This window comes from Vidua chalybeata, chromosome 2 (assembly GCF_026979565.1).
Source record: "Vidua chalybeata isolate OUT-0048 chromosome 2, bVidCha1 merged haplotype, whole genome shotgun sequence".
NCBI classification, from domain to species: domain Eukaryota; kingdom Metazoa; phylum Chordata; class Aves; order Passeriformes; family Viduidae; genus Vidua; species Vidua chalybeata.
Genome location: NC_071531.1, coordinates 84,638,672 through 84,658,940, shown reverse-complemented (window position 1 = coordinate 84,658,940; position 20,269 = coordinate 84,638,672). Strand labels below are relative to the sequence as shown.

The following is a 20,269-nucleotide window of genomic DNA, read 5'->3' as shown; positions in this document are numbered from 1 at the left end:
TTTGAGATGTTCACACATTGCAAACATGCTCTGAATAGTCTTTAGCTTAGATATATTCACTATAAAATCTCAGGATTCACATGAAAGTTTGTCTCCTGGGTAATTTTATTGTTCAAAAAATCTTAGGGCTATTTAAAAGATAATACTATCTTTGGAAATCAGACACAGAAACTAACATGGAGTACCAAGAAACTGAATACTTAAAAAAATTTTAGACGTTCCTGCACACAAATCCTTGAAGTACTTCTGCTTGGCAAAAGACCTTTTTACCTGGAAATTTCATATTTATTGTTTAATTTCAGAATTGAATTCATACACTTCCCTCTGAAAATTCAGGTTTTGTCCAAAATTATTTTTTACAAGTAGACTCTGATCTGGCAGTCAACTTTCATTAATATTTTTTATTCTACTGCCAGGGTTTTGTGGAATTAATTTTTTTTTTGAAACATCATGAGGCCTGTGGAGGTAGCTCTCCTACTTCCAGGGAGACTCCAGCCATTGTCTTAATACCACTTGCAGTTCTACCCCACTGCAGTACCACAAGAACTTACTGGCCCCTGTACTTTGCAGGTAAGAAGCTGGAAGCAAATTGCCTGTGATAGAATCACAGATTCATTTAGGTTGGAAAAGACCTCTAAGATCATTAAGTCCAAGCATTAAACTAGCACTAGTTCCATCAATAAACCATGTCCTTAATAGCCACATCTACACACTTTTCAAATACCTCCAGAATTGTGACTCCACCACTTCCCTGAGCAGCCTGTTCCAGGGCTTGACAACCTTTTGGATGAAGAACTGCATTACTTGCATTATGTAATGAACAAAAGGAAAGGAAGCTAGGTCCTCTTCCTATTGATAGGAGCTTGTGCTTACATCTGCATATCAGTGAAAATTTTCAGCTTTTGTTGATTACTTAATCACTCTGTGGAACCTTTTCTGGCTTAGCTATGGTGAAAAAATTATGCCAACAGAGGATAAAAATATTTTTCTGGAAGTAATTTTCCTCTTGGCATAACCTACTGGTACTCAAACAATATAAATTAAAACAACTGAATGCTCTTTCTGAGCACTGTAGTTTGCACAACAGGGGTTTTGCTGTCCCAGTGATGAAAATGAAAGATACTGGTTTTCACCATCAAAGGCAACATCTGTGTAACAGTAGTGTTAAAATCTGACCAACTAAAACTCAGAAGCATAATTTCAGGAAAAGAATTCTAAATATTTTGATGATATATAAAGGTGTATTTTGTGGAATGGCAGCTCTTAAAAGGTGTATGACAATTTCACTCTTGATTAATGTCCATCTATCCTTTCAATCTCAGCTTGTTTGGGGAAATGAAATTCAGCTGCACTGCTGAAACCATTGCTCACTTTTTCTGTCTACATCTTTTCCCTCTCAGTTTACTTATCACTATCTAGCCTTAACATCATGTACTTAATTGCATCATATAGACTGCAGTGTCAAACTCAGAAAGAGATTGTAGAGGTAACCACAAGAAGAGAATCTGCTCAGAAGGGAGAAGGGAGAAAAGCAGAGAGATGGCATTGATAACTATAATGCAGTAATAACAATTCTTGCAGTATAAATAGGTACTGAACACATTTTTCTAACAGAAACTCAGAGGAGATTTTATTTTCTGCAGATCTTCCATCTGCAATGTTACTTTTCTTCAGGCCCAAAATTTGGAGTAGAAAAATTCCCTCAGTACATACCTCATTTCCCAGAGAAGAAAAGGTTAGGCTATACTGCATCTACTGAAAAACAAGTTATTCTGTCTAACATGGTGTCTCCAGGTGTTGTATGGCATACAAGTATAAGGATGTACCCAGCTGTCTACAGACTTTGGAGGAGCATCAATTTGAAAAGAAAAAAAGTAACCTCTCTGGAATACCTATGCTTTCATGGGGGGATCCACAGGCATTTCATAGAATTTATGGCAATTCTGACTTTTAACAATGATACAGTTTTACGAAACTAAGTTATATAGTGAAAGGAAGTAACCAAATCATGTCTCTACTACTGAAAAGAAAATAAAATTTGTATTCAACAAAAGTATCATGACATTGCAATTTGGAGCAATTTCTGAAGGCTTCTAAACACTAAAAGCAATGTTCTGTGACCTCAAGGCAGCATATTCACTGTTGATGGCATGGAGACTATTGTTATATTCAATAATTCATTTTCTACCAGGAATTAAACAATCTTGTTACAGAAACTCTGCCGCTATTCATTGGCATTTGCAATATATGATCTTAAATTAGTCCTAAAAACTGTCAGAAGAATGGTGGATATCTCATCTTTGAAGTTCCACAATCAAATACGTATTGTATCTAAAATCCTGAGCATCAAATAATGAGGAAACTGTAAAGGAGGAGAATAAGTACAGGCTGCAGCCTACTGTACCTGGAGAATGAAGTGGAGGGGAGCACATCAGAACAACTCCTTGACCTTCACGTACAGATACAGCACTTCTTGTCCGACCACTAAAATTTCCCAGATCTATCAAAAGAACAGAGCATTTAATTACATACCAAAGATTTTAAATTTTGTAGCTACCGTGACTTCCATTTTATTTCCTCTTTTAAAGCTGACTGTTCCCTTTTTCATACCTTGATCTATAATAGGAGGGCCTGAAAAATAAATCTATTTCCATTACAAAAAATTCCATGTTGCATCAGCATTTTATTCCTTTTTTAGTGCACTTGTATACAGTATCAAAAACAAAGCAGCAGACTATATACATATATATACATATATATATATACATATATATACACATATATACACACATATATATGTATATATGACATTTACAGGTACATTTAATAGTGCTTTTTTTTCCTTTTGCTATATCCTGCTTGATATTCTCCCTCAGTGCAAGGGATTCATACACAGTGAAAAAGAAGAAATACAACTGGAGGGAACACCTTTGCTAACATTCAGACTGATGACGTTGCAGATCCCGCTTGGACAATGTAGACAGGACATGGTGATGACAGAAAGGAAAATCAACACGTTGGTTCTAAAACTATAGGACATTTCTACTCTAGAGCACATTTGCTCTGTCAAATACTTTCCTTCTGATTTCTCTGATGCTATAAGCCCAAACCAGTTGTAGGTAAACATATTTTCCCTCAAAAAAGTTCCCCTTTATCAGGCTAATAAGAAACATTTCACTATTGGAACATTTTTTTTTTAATAAAGTTGTAAGGCAATGCTATGAACAGTTCATTGTGATTATTTAAAGCCTCTCAACCAGAAGATCCTATTATTCCATTTACTACACAGAACACTCAGCATGGATTCACATTTGGGGTGGATAGCAATGCTCTAGCATTTATATCTGTAGTAAAGAGATATGAGAGTTCAGTTCTGCCATTAGACTGGTGTCTTCACCCATTCCTCAGAGCCAGTGATGGTGTTTAAAACCTCTCTCAGGGATTTTCTAGAGACTCTTCTATCTGATGTGGATCAAGGTGAAGAGAGCAGCAATAAGATATCTTTGAAAAGGATACCGAAGCTTCAGCAAGCATTAAAGGAGGATTAGAAATATGAATAGATTGGGCCAGTGGGAGGTTCTCTCACTGACATTGAGTGACCTGTAGCCATACTTCCTAATTTCTGCATACAGCCCAGAGTGCTGGGATGAGCCAGACACCACCAAACAGTTTGAACAGGTGGAGCAGAATTGTTCCTGTCTTAACTGCACTCAGTTGGCATTTCTCTATCAGATGCTGAAATTCCACATCTTGCTCCAGAACTAGTAGAGCATAAAATTGAAGTCCAATGATTTTCAAAAGTAATTTGAGTTGATTTTTCTTTCCCAAATTTCTAAATTATGCTTTGGGCACAGCCAGAGGATTAAAATTTATATACATTCAAATTTGTGCTGTCTTTGGCCAAAATAAGTTAGTGTTTTGATTTCAACAGTAGGTATCATGCTTGAATAGAAAAAAGGTATGTAGGATCCAGTGGAATTCTTTTAAAATTAGAGTTACATTACAAAACTTTGAAAAATGTTGCTGGTCAATAGATAATTAAAATTTTAAATACCGTATTGCATATTGAAATGAGCACACCATGGGTTATAATACATTCTGGTGTAATTTCTCTCAAAAATGTCTCCGAATGCATATTCTGACAGCATATTCTGCAGAAAAGTAATTATTATTTTGTGTCCAGAAAACAGTGGGCTGGTAGATCCATGCATGAAAAGTTTGGATGGGAGAACCTTTGAATATCTTTTCTTCCATTTCCTGCTTTGAATGTGCACTGGGATGGAAAAATATACTTTTTTTTTCACCAAAGAAAACCAAAGATTCTTCCCTATTTTAAAATAAAAACATTATGTATGACTCAAGTTTCTATTTGTTCAAAACAATTATTTTCAAACTAAAGGAGGAAAGTATCAAAGAGCTTTGAATTCCAGCTTTTTTTGCTATCTGTTGGTTCTGAATCAGATTTCTTGTTAGCATACAGCAAAAAAGAATTAGCGGGTACAAAAAAAGGATTTAGCTGTAAAACAAATAAATGTAGAGAAGCTTAAAAGGAAGGAAAGGTGAAGGATCATGCTTGCAGTTCCTCCACATTAAAGTAATAAATGCAATAAGAAAAAAATCAAATTAATGGAAAATTTATTTACTTTCTTGTAAATCTCAGCCATTACATATCTATCCACACTGGAAAAAAAAAAAGGCAGCTACTAAAAATTTGTACAAACACCTTTCATTTCACTTTAAAACTCTGAAGAGGTAGATAATAAAAGAAAGGGTAGACAGAACCCAGCTTTAGAGGTGGGAACTGTAACCTCTTACACAGTGTCACCAACGTTCGGTTCATTACTCTTGCTGCAGTATAAACCTGCAGCACATGTGACATGTCAGAATGCCCCACACAGAAAGAGTCTGTCCTTCATCTTATTATGATGTATATAGTTGATTGATAAGAAAATGCCTTCTTGTGCTCTATAGGTGTTCATCTTTTGCCCTGAAATATTAATTTACTCATATCTCAGTGCTAATGGCAAAGATGATAACATATACTATGTTTTTTTTCAAAGCAGTTCCTGGGGTTCAGCTACATAACTCCCATGCTCTTTAATATAAGAAAGAGCATTGACCACTTTGAAAAAAATGTAATTTGTGCCAGCTACCATGTCTACTGTAACTTACTATTAACAATATATATGCAAGCCACACAATGCACATTTAGATAGAGTGCATGTGGCAGGAGTAACCAAATTTCCTTTACTGCTGATAAATTATTCAATTAAAAAATTTATGTAGTGTCACTAGTGTGCAACCTGTGAGACAGGAGTGGTCTCCACTGTAAAAGGGAAATAATAGAGAAATTCCAGAGCTACTGATGATGCCAGATATTAAATCCAATGGGTTTGGTGCAGTGCTTTCTGGATGTCAAATTTACACTGCAAATGCATTTACATTAGCTCAGTGTAGTATTTGATCTTTGAGAGAAGTTATAAACTTAGGAAAACATTTATATATCTGATCCAAAGGAACTGCCAGGTAGTGCAGCTCTCTCCACTGTGGCTATTCCCATTTTTTGGAAATGAGCTAAAGCGTGGGTTTTGCTCAGCACATATACTTATGTATTGATATGCATTTTGGAACAATGACATCACCACAAGACTATCAGTTTTAACAAGACTCAGCAAAAAAGGAAACACTTCCACAGAAAGTGAAAGGAGTAAAGGAAAATAAATGAGAAAAACCTCAAGGCAGTCGAAGCAACCAGAAGACCTTTGCATGTCTAACAACAAAATAAACATTTAAATAAAAGGGGAAATGTTCTGCCATTGACAGAAGGCCTTTTACAAAAGTTGGAGCAGTTTTTATCACTTAATGGCCTTCCAAGTCACCTTCACTGCAGTTTGCATTTTAGCTATGTGCAGGAGGGATCATTGATTCACTGTGTTCATCAGCTTGCTGCAGCTAATGGGGGCAACAGGGTTTTGTGACCCAGTCAACAGTTGAGGGGTAACTGCTATGAAATTAGGAACAAATTAAAGATAAAAAACAGATCTTGTTTTTATTGTAGGCAATTATTGCTTGGTAACCTAGAATGGAAGATGTAAAAGTCTCTGTACTTCATTATCAGTGACTTAAACCAGAAAATTTAGCTTTAAAGTAGAAATTAGATTGGTGCAGAACAATGTCCTCTGCCAGCTAGGTTCTGTAAGTTTAAACTATTTTATATGCAAATTTATTATGGAGTTTAAAATGGACATAATATGATATGTATTAAAATGTTTAAAGACATATCCTGAAGATACCCAAAGACAAGTATAAAGCAGGCAATATTCTTTCCAATAAGGTAAAAATAGCTCTACACAAGGAGAGATTCTTCTGTCAGGCCAAGGACAAACTTATTTATTGCATTGTCACAAAGAGAGGGTAGCCTGCCTCTCCTTGGATTTGAAAGACAGGATGAAGAAATAGACCTTGAGCTGGAATTGTAGCTCTTTAAAAAAGGTAAGATTTACAGGGAAAAGAATTCTATTAAAACATGTTTTTCAAAATCCCATTATAACCTAAATCAAAAACATGGTTTGGCTGTACACTCTAAACAATGGAAAATATGAATGTTCTATTTAATAACCCACAAACACAAGCTATAGAAGAATGAAAGGTGGGTATTGAAAAGATATCACATGTGATTGTATAGGAAAGTTTTATACACTTATATACACTTATTTTCTAGGAATACCAGATTAAGTAGGTAGAGCTGTATTAGTAGAGTCACTCATTTGACCCAAGAGTAACTTTTAATACTGAAATTATTCACTAGAAAAAGTGTGAAAGAAAGTTCAGGGAAAAAGATTTCTACCATGACAGTAACATCATCTCACCATTGATAATGGGAAAAGCATACATCTTGAACTTTCAAAAATCACATTACAATATGACTTTGAGGTGACAAAATAAGGGCAAGATCCAAACACTTTAGAATGTATCATGCCTATTATCATTGCTGCTGCTATTATGTATTACCAGAAAGGTTTTACTCCTTCATGGATCATCAGACTGACCTGATGTGAAAAAGGTCATTTTTTTTTCTTAGAGAAGTTACTATGCAAAAAGAGAAATAGAGAGAGCATAGAGAAACAATGATGCAGTTCAAACCTGCATGACAGCAACCCTCTCTCTGTGTACATCTGCAGAGCCATTAAGGAGTTTTAAGGAAAGGGGGTTGATACACAGATTTTTTCAGGGAGTACCGATGAAAGGTGACAAGGAACTCAGGAGAATGTTTAAAGACTCCTCTCTGAAAATGTGAAAAACAGAGAAAGGAGACACAAGATACTGTACTTATATTTAAACTAGCATCTTCAGAATCATTCTCAGCTACTACAAGATATTTTTTTCTCAGAAAAAAAAATAAAGAAAGGTCTTTGAATAATGGTGCTGTGTTCTTGCAAAAACAAAACACTTTTTTATGCACATGTATCAGCATGAAATTTAATGTATGCACTATTGATTCATTACCCCTGAACTAAATTTTTACTATGAAAAGCAAATAAATAGTCAAATAAAGGAACATTTTTCTGTCCTTAATGACATATTTCTATAATTTTTATAAATGATAACAATTTAAAAATACCTGGTTTACTGTTTATTGTTCTTCATTTAGTTGTATGTCATGGCTATGCTTAGCTGTTTTACTTTCTAAGTAGAAACATTTTTTTATACTTTCTACATTTCCTATCACAGTGAAGTCATGAATTCATAAACGTGGCAAATACCTTCTAACACAATACAGTATATTAGAGACATAATTTAACTATCCTAGTGTCCTGGTTTTGTCTGAAATACAGTTAATTTTCTTCTTAGTAGCTGGTGCCATGCTGTGTTTTGGATTTATGTGAATAATGTTGACAAAACATTGATGTGCTTGTTGTTGCTGAGCAGTGATTATCTGAAATCAAGGACTTTTTAGTGCTTCATGCTCTGTCAGTGAGGAGGGCACAAGAAGCTGGGAGGTAGAATGGCCAGGCCAGCTGACCCGGTCTGGCCAGAGGGATATTCCATAGCACAGAGCATCCTGCTCAGTGTATGAACTGGGGGAAGTTGGTCGGAAGGCACCGATCGCTGCTGGGGGACGGGTTGGTCATCAGTCAGTGGGTGGTGAATAACTGCACTGTGCATCTCTGTTTTCCCTTGGGTTTTGTTCCATTCTCTTTCTGTTTTCTCCTTTTTAATTACAATTTGTATTACTATTGTTAGCACTATAAGTATTATTTTTGTTGTTATTATTATATTGTACTGTATTTCAGTTGTTAATATATATAACTATTCCCTAAATTGATTTATAGAATCATGGATTAAATCTAGTGCAATTATTTTTCTTTTTCATTCCCATATTGTATGATTTATATTTATTAATTATTATTAATTAAAAAACTTAAATTTTTATGAGACAAAAACAGGCTAGTTCACTATTTACCATGCCATACTTTTTAAAAGAGAATACTTTACATTTCAATTAAAATATTCACTACTTGTGATCCTACACAGATTTTATATAAATTATGAGTTGATATGCTTCTTCCACTGTTTTTTCTTGTCTAACTACTCATTTTTTTCTGTAATCTAATCTTGCATGGAGAGATACCCCAGGAAGTTTGAGGAAATTCATAGCATTGAAGAATTTTTCCTTTTGTTACACCTAGTTTCAATAACATCAATTATTACAATCAGTATCATCAATAAAGCTTAATTCTCCCCCTAGCCTTGAGAAAAAAAGGTAATTTGTAGGTACCAAAATCTCCCTGAACTTCAGTAGGATTTCTGCATTCATAAATCCTGAAGTACTGGACCAAAGTGAATTAGAAGAAATATTTACATACAGAATAAAATAACAGGATTATGTTGAAAACTCCAGAGCTACTATATGATTCAACTTGGCATGTTAAGTTCACAATAATTAGGATGCTCATGGTTACAGTTGTTGATGGTTATGATTAATTAGTTATAATCATTCTGTGTCTGTCAGGTTTCATGTCTCCTCACATGAATTATTTCAGCTCGCTTCTCAGCTGTCTTTCACGTCTGCATAATGAAATTTCCAGGCAAAACACAGAATCAAGTGGAAATATTATAGTTAAGCATTTTTCATCCTTTCATTCTGTCATTTAGAAGCAATAACTAAAACCAAACAAATAAGGAACCAATCTTAAGCAACAAATGAAAAATTTTCAAATGCAGATTCCAACATTTAACCACCAAAGTTGGCCAATAAATAGTACTGCTTTCAGGGCTTCTCAGAAAACAAATTTTTTCACTTGAGTAATATATGCAATATAATTTTTTAAACACATTGTTTTACATAATGTTATCTGCATCTTGAGAAACACACATTTGTATTTCCAACCTTTTCCATAGAAGTTCCTGACACTAACATGTATACATCCTGTGCACGAGTCTACTTTCCTATTTTTTTCCTTTCTTCCTATGAGTCTTCCTTCCCTTTTTGTTCATTTCTCTTTTAATAACTTTTTTCCAATTAAATTAATTACAAACATTCAAGGAAATATTGCAAACAATCTTTAATTTTGTTGTGAGTTTCTTCAACTGGATGTGACTTTTCCTTCTTTTAATTAGCAATTAAAGATCACGGTCAGTAGGGATTTTGGAAGATTAAACACAAAATGGCTCATAGTACAGTTTCTTATCATTCAAAACTGTAAAATATGAAATGGACAGTGACTAATCTCCATACAGTTTATTGGAAAATTCCTGTGTAGGTGTTGGGGTTCACAGGAAGCTGTAACAGAAGTACACAGAAAAAAACTTTTCCTACCCTCTGGGTGAACAAGTAATTACTTGTTCTGTATTTCATGGAGCTAATTCATAATAGAAATTGCACTAAAACATTTCTTATATGTATTTATTACCTTTAGTTCATTGATTCTACTCCTAAAATAATATAATGGTGACAAAGGAAGTAAGCTTTCCCAAGTTCAGAAGTGATGGCACAGAGCTCATCTAAATTAAAAACTTTACAGCTTCCACAGTATCTGTATTTGAGATTATCTTGCTGGCATGATGCAGACAAAGAATCTGCAGGAAATAAAAGAAAAGCCTGACCTCCCAGGGTCCTTGTTATGAAGATAATATGTAAGATGTTTCATAGTGTCATAGTTACTAGTCTTTTTATTTTCTCCCCTGAATCCTTCATAATTTGTTTCAGAATGTCATTATATGCAAGAACTGAGATAAATATCTGAGAACCACTGCTCAGATCTAAGGTTTGGGATGTGGCATGATTGTTCAGGTTTCAGTAACAGCTGGAGGCTTGTAGACACCATTTCCATGAGACATGACATATCAAATTCTGACTCCACTCTAGACAGGTCATTTTGCTGCACTGACTTTTCACCAGACTAATGCGTATAAATGCCTCCATACTTCACTTCTGCTTTGTCATAAAGAAAAGAAGAAGGTCATAATCTCCCAGAAATTATTTATTTGATCTTCTCTAAGAGTTGTAGTGCTCAGCATGACCTACAAGTCAATTGTGACAAGATAACTAAGTGCTTGGACACATCCAAGGAGTAAATCTGGAAGACCTTGGTCTCAGCTGAATAGCTGAACTGGAAATGAAGGCCTTGCAAACATAGAGAGCTTGTTGTTACATATGATGCTAAGTAATGTTTTTGATAAAACAGTTCGTACTGGAGCATGTTATTCTGCTTAATATCAGGGTAGTATCAGCCACTGAAAATCACAGTTTAGGATATGAGCATGTAATTTTAGAAGTAAGAGTCATCCAATAAATTGTCACTAGTCAGCTGAGCAACTATAAATTACCATCTATGTATTTTGATCTTTTCAATCTGTAATCTGTACCACATTAATTAATTAATAGCCCTGTGAAGGTGGTCTGAACATTCTTTTAATGATCTAATGTGTTGCAAATGAATGGCACAATATTTATTTATTTTTCTGATCAGAAAAGATAAACATTTTTATGTTTAATAATTTCATAAAGTCTTGGCTAAAGCAGTTTCAAATGCTTTCTAAAAGGCATTTACTTCTCCCATCTCTCTCTTTTCACTCTAATGTTATTCCCCTATGTCTTATTTTCTAATTCTGCACATATTAGCGTCAGAGAGCTTGCATAAGATGCAGCTCCTCTCCTCTCCTCTCCTCTCCTCTCCTCTCCTCTCCTCTCCTCTCCTCTCCTCTCCTCTCCTCTCCTCTCCTCTCCTCTCCTCTCCTCTCCTCTCCTCTCCTCTCCTCTCCTCTCCTCTCCTCTCCTCTCCTCTCCTCTCCTCTCCTCTCCTCTCCTCTCCTCTCCTCTCCTCTCCTCTCTCCTCTCCTCTCCTCTCCTCTCCTCTCCTCTCCTCTCCTCTCCTCTCCTCTCCTCTCCTCTCCTCTCCTCTCCTCTCCTCTCCTCTCCTCTCCTCTCCTCTCCTCTCCTCTCCTCTCCTCTCCTTCCCATAGCATCATGCAGACCGCCATGTAGAGACAAAGTTGCACAAAGATGTAATCACAGCTTAAGGAATGTGCATCAGGCAGCAATTGCTCAGCAGTTCATCTGATCTTTTAGCTCCTTTGCCACCTGTCACAATTATATATTATTACCCACTGATCAATAGAAATAAAACTAAAATATGTTTCCTGAACTATGTTGGTTAGGGGGTCCACAATACTGATTGATTTCTTTAAGCAATTTAATAATTGCTTCTCTTTTTAACTGATCTTCCTAGGGCAAAGCAAATTGCTACCAAGTATGTCCCAGCTGTAACTTTTTTAAATGACTTTTGGTACTGAAACTAAATGCAAGCAAAGCTGTAAGGCTGCTGATTTTGAAGCTGTGGGCAATTTGGTAGTATTTCTAATGTAGTGGGGAAGAACAGCAGGACATTTTATTGACAATACAATGTTCGAGAGCATCAAATACTAGACCATGGTGTCTAATCCTGCAGCTATTCCTAACCATAGTAACATACAATCCTTTAAAAAACAAAACAGAACAAAGCAAAAAAATCCTGGACAGATATTTCTGGAGAAGCTAACTGACCTTGCAAACAGGACAGGTCTGGGCATCCTACCAAGGAACCATACTTCCTCCTAATTAATAAAAATGAATTACACAGCATTTGTAAGACTGAAAGCTATCATTGACCATAATCACAGTCCTATATTTAGACAAAGCTTTGCCACACGTAAGCATGGTGCAGTACAGCTAGAGTAGTGTGGGTAAAATTAACCACTGAGACAGTAAAAAAAAAATAAAAAAAAATAAAAATAAAAAAAAAAAAGTATCAATTTCAGGCTGGAGAATATTTGGGCCCTGAATACATTAATTCTCCATGGAATAGGAAAACTTCTGTTGCAGTAATCAGACCCATAGTACTGGCCTAGTAAGAAGGTACCATAAAGGAGTTATAACAGATATTCAGAGACAGTCAGACATTAAAGAGGATATAGGGGAAATTGCTGAAAGGGTCTAGCCATTTTAAATATATGATGTGCTTTTGGTAGAACAGAGTAAATACACCATCAGAAAAAGAATCCAAGGTTCTGTCTTGAATAGACAATATAAAGAAAGCAAAAATTCAATTCAGGAAAACAAAAGAGGCAATGTGTTGAAAAAATATTGTCTGAATTTTATACTGAAGTAGACCAAATAATTAGAGACCGTGAAATGAAAACTGTGAAGGGGAATCTCCAGATTTTAATATTATGAATTTATGTAAAGAATGAATTGGATAGTAATGAATATTAAATGGAAAATCCGGGAAACAAAATCCCAGGATTAAGTGGTTACAGATCAACAGTTTTTTCAGAAGTGTTGGCAGATGATCACTGACTAGCTTAGAACAAATAGATCTGTAAACTCAGATGTGCTGAAAGGACTGTTTCTGAATGTGGTATTAATTTACAAAGGACCTAATAGAGCTAACCAAAAAATAATAGGTGAAATTTTGCATATGTGTGTCTGAAATATTTCAGGGGTAAAATCTTACTCATACCTGTCAGCTTCTAAGATAAGTTAACATTATGTGTTATAAAAGTAATTTGTTTTCCCCAGCTCCAGTGAGAATGGCAGTTGTTTTCAGCAGAAAGTGCTGGGATTTTGCTGTCTGAAAATCAGGTCCTTTGAAAACTTCTCTGTCAGATAAGTATGATGTGTTTTTCTGATGCCATACTTGTAAAAAGAGGTTGATAAATGTGAAAGGCTTTAGAGAAAAGTTATGAGATTAATTTGCATTACACAAAACATATTACAGTGATAAATGCCTAAAGATTAAAAAAAAATCTGTTGGAGTTAAAGGTGAGAAAAACAGTTTTCATAATTTCTTTTTCTTAAAAGAAAATATCCTAGTTTCTGAATCAGTCTCCTAGTGAGTTCAACTGATCCTACAAATAAGCTTCATGTGATTCCTGCAATTCCATCCTAGAAATGGTTCCCTTGGACTGAGTTTGTACACTGATTTAAATATGTGCATAATTGTTTCCATAGGGTGGAATATAATTTTTAATATAAATATCCATGCATAAAATTTTTTCATGAACAGTAATAGCAAACTAAGACATACTCTTAAAAATATAAAAATAATAGAAATATTAAGGCTTTTCAGTGATATGTGGGACATCACAGGAAAATGGTACCAGATTATTGCAGTGTTATTACTTTAATAATGATTGATGAAATCTCTTTTGAAGGAGTGACATGTAAGAAAATGATACCTAAATACCTGGGTAGAATTGCATCCATACTATCAGTGTAATATAATATTAACTACTTTGTTTAATTCATTGTAACTCACTCTACAAGTTGCACACTCTGAGGACATGAATTGGATTTTTATCAGTTTAATTGAAAATTATTGACAAGAATAACCTCAGTGATAGTATACTTTAATTTTATCCAAGTCAATCACTAGTAGATATTATAAGTTTCCAATTAACAATACAAGCAAAGATTTTAGAATAAAAATAACTATAAGTTCACTGCTAGTAAAAACATCATGTTAGAGTATTTATACTTACTGATTCAGATAGTCACATCATAAATATCTATGGCCTACCAAATTTTAATAAAATGTAAGCAAACCTAAAATGAATACTATAGTGACTAAATAAAGGTAACTAGTAATTGAGGAGGTTTATATGTGATTATACTTATAGGTAACAATTTGGTGTTGATGTTGAAAAAGACTTTTTAAAGATTGATTTTTGCATAAATGATTTTGAATGTAATGAAATAAAATCTTAAATTGTTATCCCTATTATTTGAGCTTAATTTTTTTTTTTCTTGGAAGAAGTTATTTCCTTCTAACATTTTACAAAAGAACAGTTGCCTTATAGCTATATCTGAGCCAGCTATCCTAGTCTTCCTTTCAAGGCAATGCAAAGAAATAGACACTTCAAAGGCCTGATTCATTTGACCTATTTTAGATGTCAACTTGACATGAATGAATTGCATCCCAGTAGTGCAACAGATTAAGTAGGAAATCAAAACAATTAGATCAGTTGCAGCTGCCTATGGTGTTGACAGTATGACATTAAAGGAGAATGAATAAAGTGTATTCAGAGGCAATTTACTATTTCCTTGATCTTCAGATTGTTTTCTCAACATAATTATTTTGCCTACGGTGCCCTGATAAACTAAGATGGTAAAGGATTCCTCTCATATATGTATCAGAAAAGTAACAAAAGGCAAATATAATTTTTTTAAGCTGTATTGGACCTTTGTAAGTAAACGCTCTCTTACTACTATCAGTAAAGTAGTGATCTAACCAATTTTTTAAAGTCATATAGGAGATTAAGATATAAGCATAGTAGTTTTGAAATAATGTCTAAATAAAGATAAATTCAGCCCTTAACCTCATAGTCTTTCTTATTGTGGCACTAATTGTGTGCAAAGATACTGCTCCTGAGGGACAAAGATGATAGCTCTAAACTTAAAGCAACTTGTATATACACTTAATGTGTTTCATATTGTTCTCCATTATAGAAAGTCTAAATGTTACTTATTAAAGGATTTTACATTGACATTTAGAAGAACTTTACAATGTGAGGAACTCCATCTTCTGGCTACCTGTTTGGTGACTAATGTACATATAGAGGAAAACTTCCAGCTCAGTTTGCTGAGCCTAATCTACTGCACCTAGGGAAGACACTTACTGGAGAAAAGAGGATAACAGAATTAGCACCACCTTAATGCTGCAATAACTGTTCATCTTGAGATGACTCAGAGATCTCATCCAGCATGCAAAAATCAGCCAGCATTTTCTACTTATTGTTCTTAGTTCAGTGGAAACAAAAAGCTTTCAAAATAAGGAAGATATATTGTTATATATCTACTTTATGGCATTGACTTTATAAAGAGTGTAGGAAACTATCTCCTTCTTATAGAAACACTTGTAATGTCAGAGAAGAGATGCCTGTGGGTAGGTATTGATTTTAAGTAGACAGCAGAAAAGATGTTTGCTTATCGTATAAACCTGCTCCTCATCCTCACAAATGCAGCTTGAGTACTTCTATCTGTAAAATCCTTCCTTTTAAATGCCAGAAACATTTCCAAATTATTTGAGTGCTTTGTTCTCTTTAGTTAGAATTGAATAGGAACTTATGAGATACACATGATGGGATGTATGTACAAAGGCTAAAAATGTTTTCTAATTAGAAGTGGAACAGTCCTTGAATTCTCAGTGGGTCATAAGAGGTGTTGCAAAAATATATTGTTGGTCAATACAAACCTAGTGCTTTTATGAAGATTTGAATTAAGCACTTGAAGCTGGAGATGCAATGTGGGCCATTACAACTTCTGAAGTTTGGAAATAACTGTTGTAAAAATAATACACACACACACACACACACACACACACACACACACACACACAAAACCCTGCCCAAATAGCAGACTCAAGAGGCCAAAGGCAAAAGAAACAGACATAAGGTAAAATAATATGATAATGGAAATTATAATAACACAGTGACATCTCATAGATGAAATCAGTTCTTTCAAAAAGTTTACCTTGAAAAATATAAATTTTAATACAACATAAATGGAGTTAAGCCTTCAACAAAATACACCCATTTATACGTTTGTTTTTTTTTTTTCATTAGTTTGATATTACTTTTGTTTATCCCCCACTTTATTTGGTTTCTTTGTTTTCTAGTTAATGGAATGGTTGTGTTCCTGGTCACTGGGATTACTGGAAAAATAAATGGAATTCCACTTTTATTTTCTTTACAGTTTTTCTGAAGTGTCATTTTGTCTTCTTATATTACTACAGTGAATTTCTTTGGAAGACTTGTGATTTCCTGAAGCATTTTGTAGACAAAAACAATGACTGGTCAGTCTTGTTAGATCTTATAGACACTGCCTTTCAGTAGAGCTGGCATAGATGCTCATGGCACAATGCCCGTAGAGAAGGCACGTCAAAGACTCTTGGAGATGGAGGCAATAAAAATTCTGTTTACCTCCAGCAGATTGCTCAATAGCTTTTTGCTAAAATAGCTCCTGTCCAGCCTTTTTCTTACATAATGTAAAATGTAATTTCCAGAATCATTAAGTAATCTTTCATGAAATGTAATTTTAAAAAACCCAGAAAACATTTGAATAGATTTTGGTTAAAGACAAGTAAGTGTCTTTTGCTTAGCTAGCATCATCCTAAGCATTCACATTAAAAAGTCTCAGGGAAGGTTCACAGACCTTACCATGTCCTTGTTTTTTATGTTCCTGTGTAAATAAGAGAAGCGAAATGTGATTTATTCAAAGATATACATACTCATGCATTTGAGAATATATTCCAAGGTTGTTTCACATTGAGGGCCTACACTAGTCAATTATATCCATGACAAAAAAATGCATACAATTTTTGCAAGTATTCTGAGAAGATTTCTGGTACCCTTCCAGTGCATTAATGGTAGGCACACATATGTACTGTGGAATGATGGCTTGTCATTCAGAAAACATAGAGCCAAACAACCTTTCAGAGGCTGTCATTCAGACTGATTCTGAAACTAGGTCCTTTGTCATTTGCTTTGTAACATGGATATTTTTATGTGTCAACTGATTCCAGAAGCTTTCACAAGACTCTTCCAAAAGTAATGTTCTACAGATGAATTCTAGTCTATATATGGACCCAAATTGCTTATCTGGGCATGGAAGACCAAGCTTAGTGTATCCTCCGATCTGAGAGAAAATTTTCAGGTGTAGCTCAGACAAAATAACTTACAACATTTCAAGAAGGACATCTACTGTAGGTGGAAATCATAATCTTGTGTTTAGCATACAAATACAAATTTGAAAAGCCATTTCACTGTAGTGGACTAAAATAATTACCATTTTCTCTGTACTTTATCTTACAGCAAATAAATTTGCCTACACTCACATTACAATATGTAATGTTTCCAAAAGGTATGCCTACTCTTACTGGTCACAGCATAAAAACAGTATTAAAAGGGGGAAATTTGCAATTCTTTTTGCCATTTTTAATGTAATTAATTTCTGAAAGAACAAATGCAGTAGACAAATACTCTTTTTTTATGCTCTCCTCTATGTTCTTAAATTCCATAAATCCTGGGACATGAATCTGTTCTTTCATAAGGGATGGGTGCAGGACATAGATCTATATTTTATGATTCAGATGGTATGTGGAAATGATGGTCAGATGTTAAACAGGGAAGAGCATGCTCTCCCATGTGAGAGACATCAAGGCAGAAGGTTTTTCTGCATCAAGGTTTGTCTGTATCAAGGTAGAAGGGGAAAATCAGGGAGAACGTGGGTGGTTTTTGCTTGAGACTGGATGTCCTTCAACATCTCCACTAGTAAGCAGTATGTTTGCAGCAGAAAGCAGATGAAGCAACAGAGCCGCTTTCATCTTTTGCCCCCTGTAAGGAATTGTGACCAATGGAGCCAGAGCTTTCATTGCATTTTGACCTTCAAATGCTACAGTGCCACAGGACCAGATGACACAAGTCCCACTGTGTACATGTATATTTCTTCTAAGTTTAAAAATCTGTCTTTCATTTCTTTTCAGGGCACATGTAAACTCAGTATTTTAAAACTAAAGCTGATTTTTCTTGAGGATACTTTATGTCGTCTACCCCTTAACTATACATTCAGCCAAATTTTTAAAACCTGAAGAGACAGTTTGTCATTTAGATATTCTGTCATATCAGCAAGCTCACAGGACTGAGGGAAAAAAAATCTCTTACTGTGCTCACTCTTTATTTTGACTTTCTCCCCTAAACAAACAGTTGCTGAAACTCCTCAACTAACAGTAACTCCCCTCCTAACAATACATTTAAAAATCTGAAGCTAGGTGATTAATGTTCTATTTTATGTTATTCCTACAGTGAAAGACTCAAGCCACCCTTAAATGTATTTTCTATATTTAATTCGATACACAGAAGTGTTGTTTTTTCTATTCCAGCTTCTCTGTGTAATCCAAATTGGTGTCAAAGTGCTTTCTGCCTATCTTGCAGAAAATGAAAATACATGTCTTTGTTTGTCTTCTGAATAAACTGAAAATATTGCACTTCACAGCCCTACCCTGAAGTGTATTTCACTTACATTTAACAATACAGATGTGATACTTCTTGCAATACCGCAGTCAAATTTTTTAGCAGAAGGAGGGACACACAGAATATGGAAGTCAGAAAAATCAAAGGATGAGAGAATAATTCAGAGTGGAGTGGGCTCAGGAGGTCCTTGATCACATTCCTTGTTTAAGTAAGGTCACCCAAAATGTTAGACCAGGTTGCTTGGAACTTCATCTAGCCAGGTCTTGAAAATCTCCAAGGAGAGATACTGCACAACCTCTCTGGGGAACCTGTGCTACTACCTAGCTGTCCTCATAGAGAAAAGGTTTCTTCTCATGATTTTCACTCCAGTTTTTGCTTGATTTCGCTTTTCTTCCTGGTAATCACCACTTTGAAAAGTCTTGTGAACCTCCCGGTAGGCACTGGAGAGATACTGCTAGGTCCCATCTCTACTCCAGGATGAACAAACCCAGCTCCCCCACGTTCTTGTCAGGTGGCAAGTGCTTCAGTCCCCACCACTTGATGGATTCTCCTGAATTCTTCTGAACTTCCTAATGTCTTTACTGGTGAGCCTGAAACTGGACAAAATATCAATTTGTCCTTTCATGGAATAAATGTATCTCATCAGCAGACACTGTTATCTGTATACTGTTATCTGCTAAGTGTCCAAGAGCTTAATTTTCATCTTTTAAACACTACCATATAAGTATAAATAATTATATTTAAAGAGCCTTTAAAATATTTTGGAATTATTATTGAAATAATGAAAAATAAGTAATTCCTTGCCTCAATGTTAAAAAACCCCAAAATTACTGCAATTTAGGTACTGTGACACAGTCAGTCAGAATCTCTTAATGTTAAAAGCATGAGCCTCTCCAACTTGGGTAAATGGACATCCTGTGCTGTTGACAAATACAAGGATCTCAGGGGACAGTTGTGACATTCAACACACCCTGGCAACAAATTCACTTCTATCAGACAAATTATTTAATCTAATCACTCTGCGGTCCCTGTTATATGCAGGAAAACATTATCTTTGTAAGCTTAAATTTTTCTCTCATTTACATCAGCAAGAATTTTATTGATATTATCTCCTCAAAAATCAAACTGTGTGTCACACACTTAATTTATTACACTTTTATCTAAATAATTTCTGGGCATTCAACTCTTTCCATTGAGACAACATTGAGACCAGTGCTTAACATTTGTGGGTATGTAAAATTGTCAGCATTAGCACTGCAGAGGAAAACAGTTTAGGAGCTGCTGCTCTTCACAGTATGTAACTGCAGAACACAGCAATGCTGGGTTCTGTCCACCCTTGAAACTGGAAATGCACAAAAGCTTTGTGCAGAGACATGGCTTCATGGCTTCAGCTTCCCTCTGCATGTGTCACCACCTTTCCTACCACTGTATGTCTGTATACAACTATCAGCAGTTCAAGCTAGTTCTATGTTATATTGTTTCATGCTCACATCTCATGCAACAACAAGATATCTTGCATTATATTTTTTCTATTTGGAAGACAGTAGGTGTGGATGGCCAAATTTGAGTCACAGGTATCCAGCCTACAGCAAGTTAACTTTAATTTAGACTTGGAACTGGAGTCTCACTTTTGCTAAGAAACTTTTCCTTTCTCCTCCATAAAACTGTCATATAATAATTCAGGCTGGAAGGGACCCCTGGAGATCATGTACAATTGTCTGCTAAAAACAGGACCAGCCTTGATCAAGTTGCTCTGTCT

The 20,269-nt window shown here is 35.1% G+C and overlaps 1 protein-coding gene across 1 annotated transcript in view; it reads right to left on the bottom strand.

Annotated features, from left to right (window-relative positions):
* Positions 1–20,269, bottom strand: part of CNTN5 (contactin 5) — a 237,521-nt gene that overhangs the window by 180,933 nt on the left and 36,319 nt on the right. Inside the window, exon 5 of the mRNA XM_053934769.1 lies at positions 2,405–2,500. Coding sequence (XP_053790744.1) covers positions 2,405–2,500 — 96 coding nt within the window. The remainder of the gene's footprint in view (positions 1–2,404; positions 2,501–20,269) is intronic.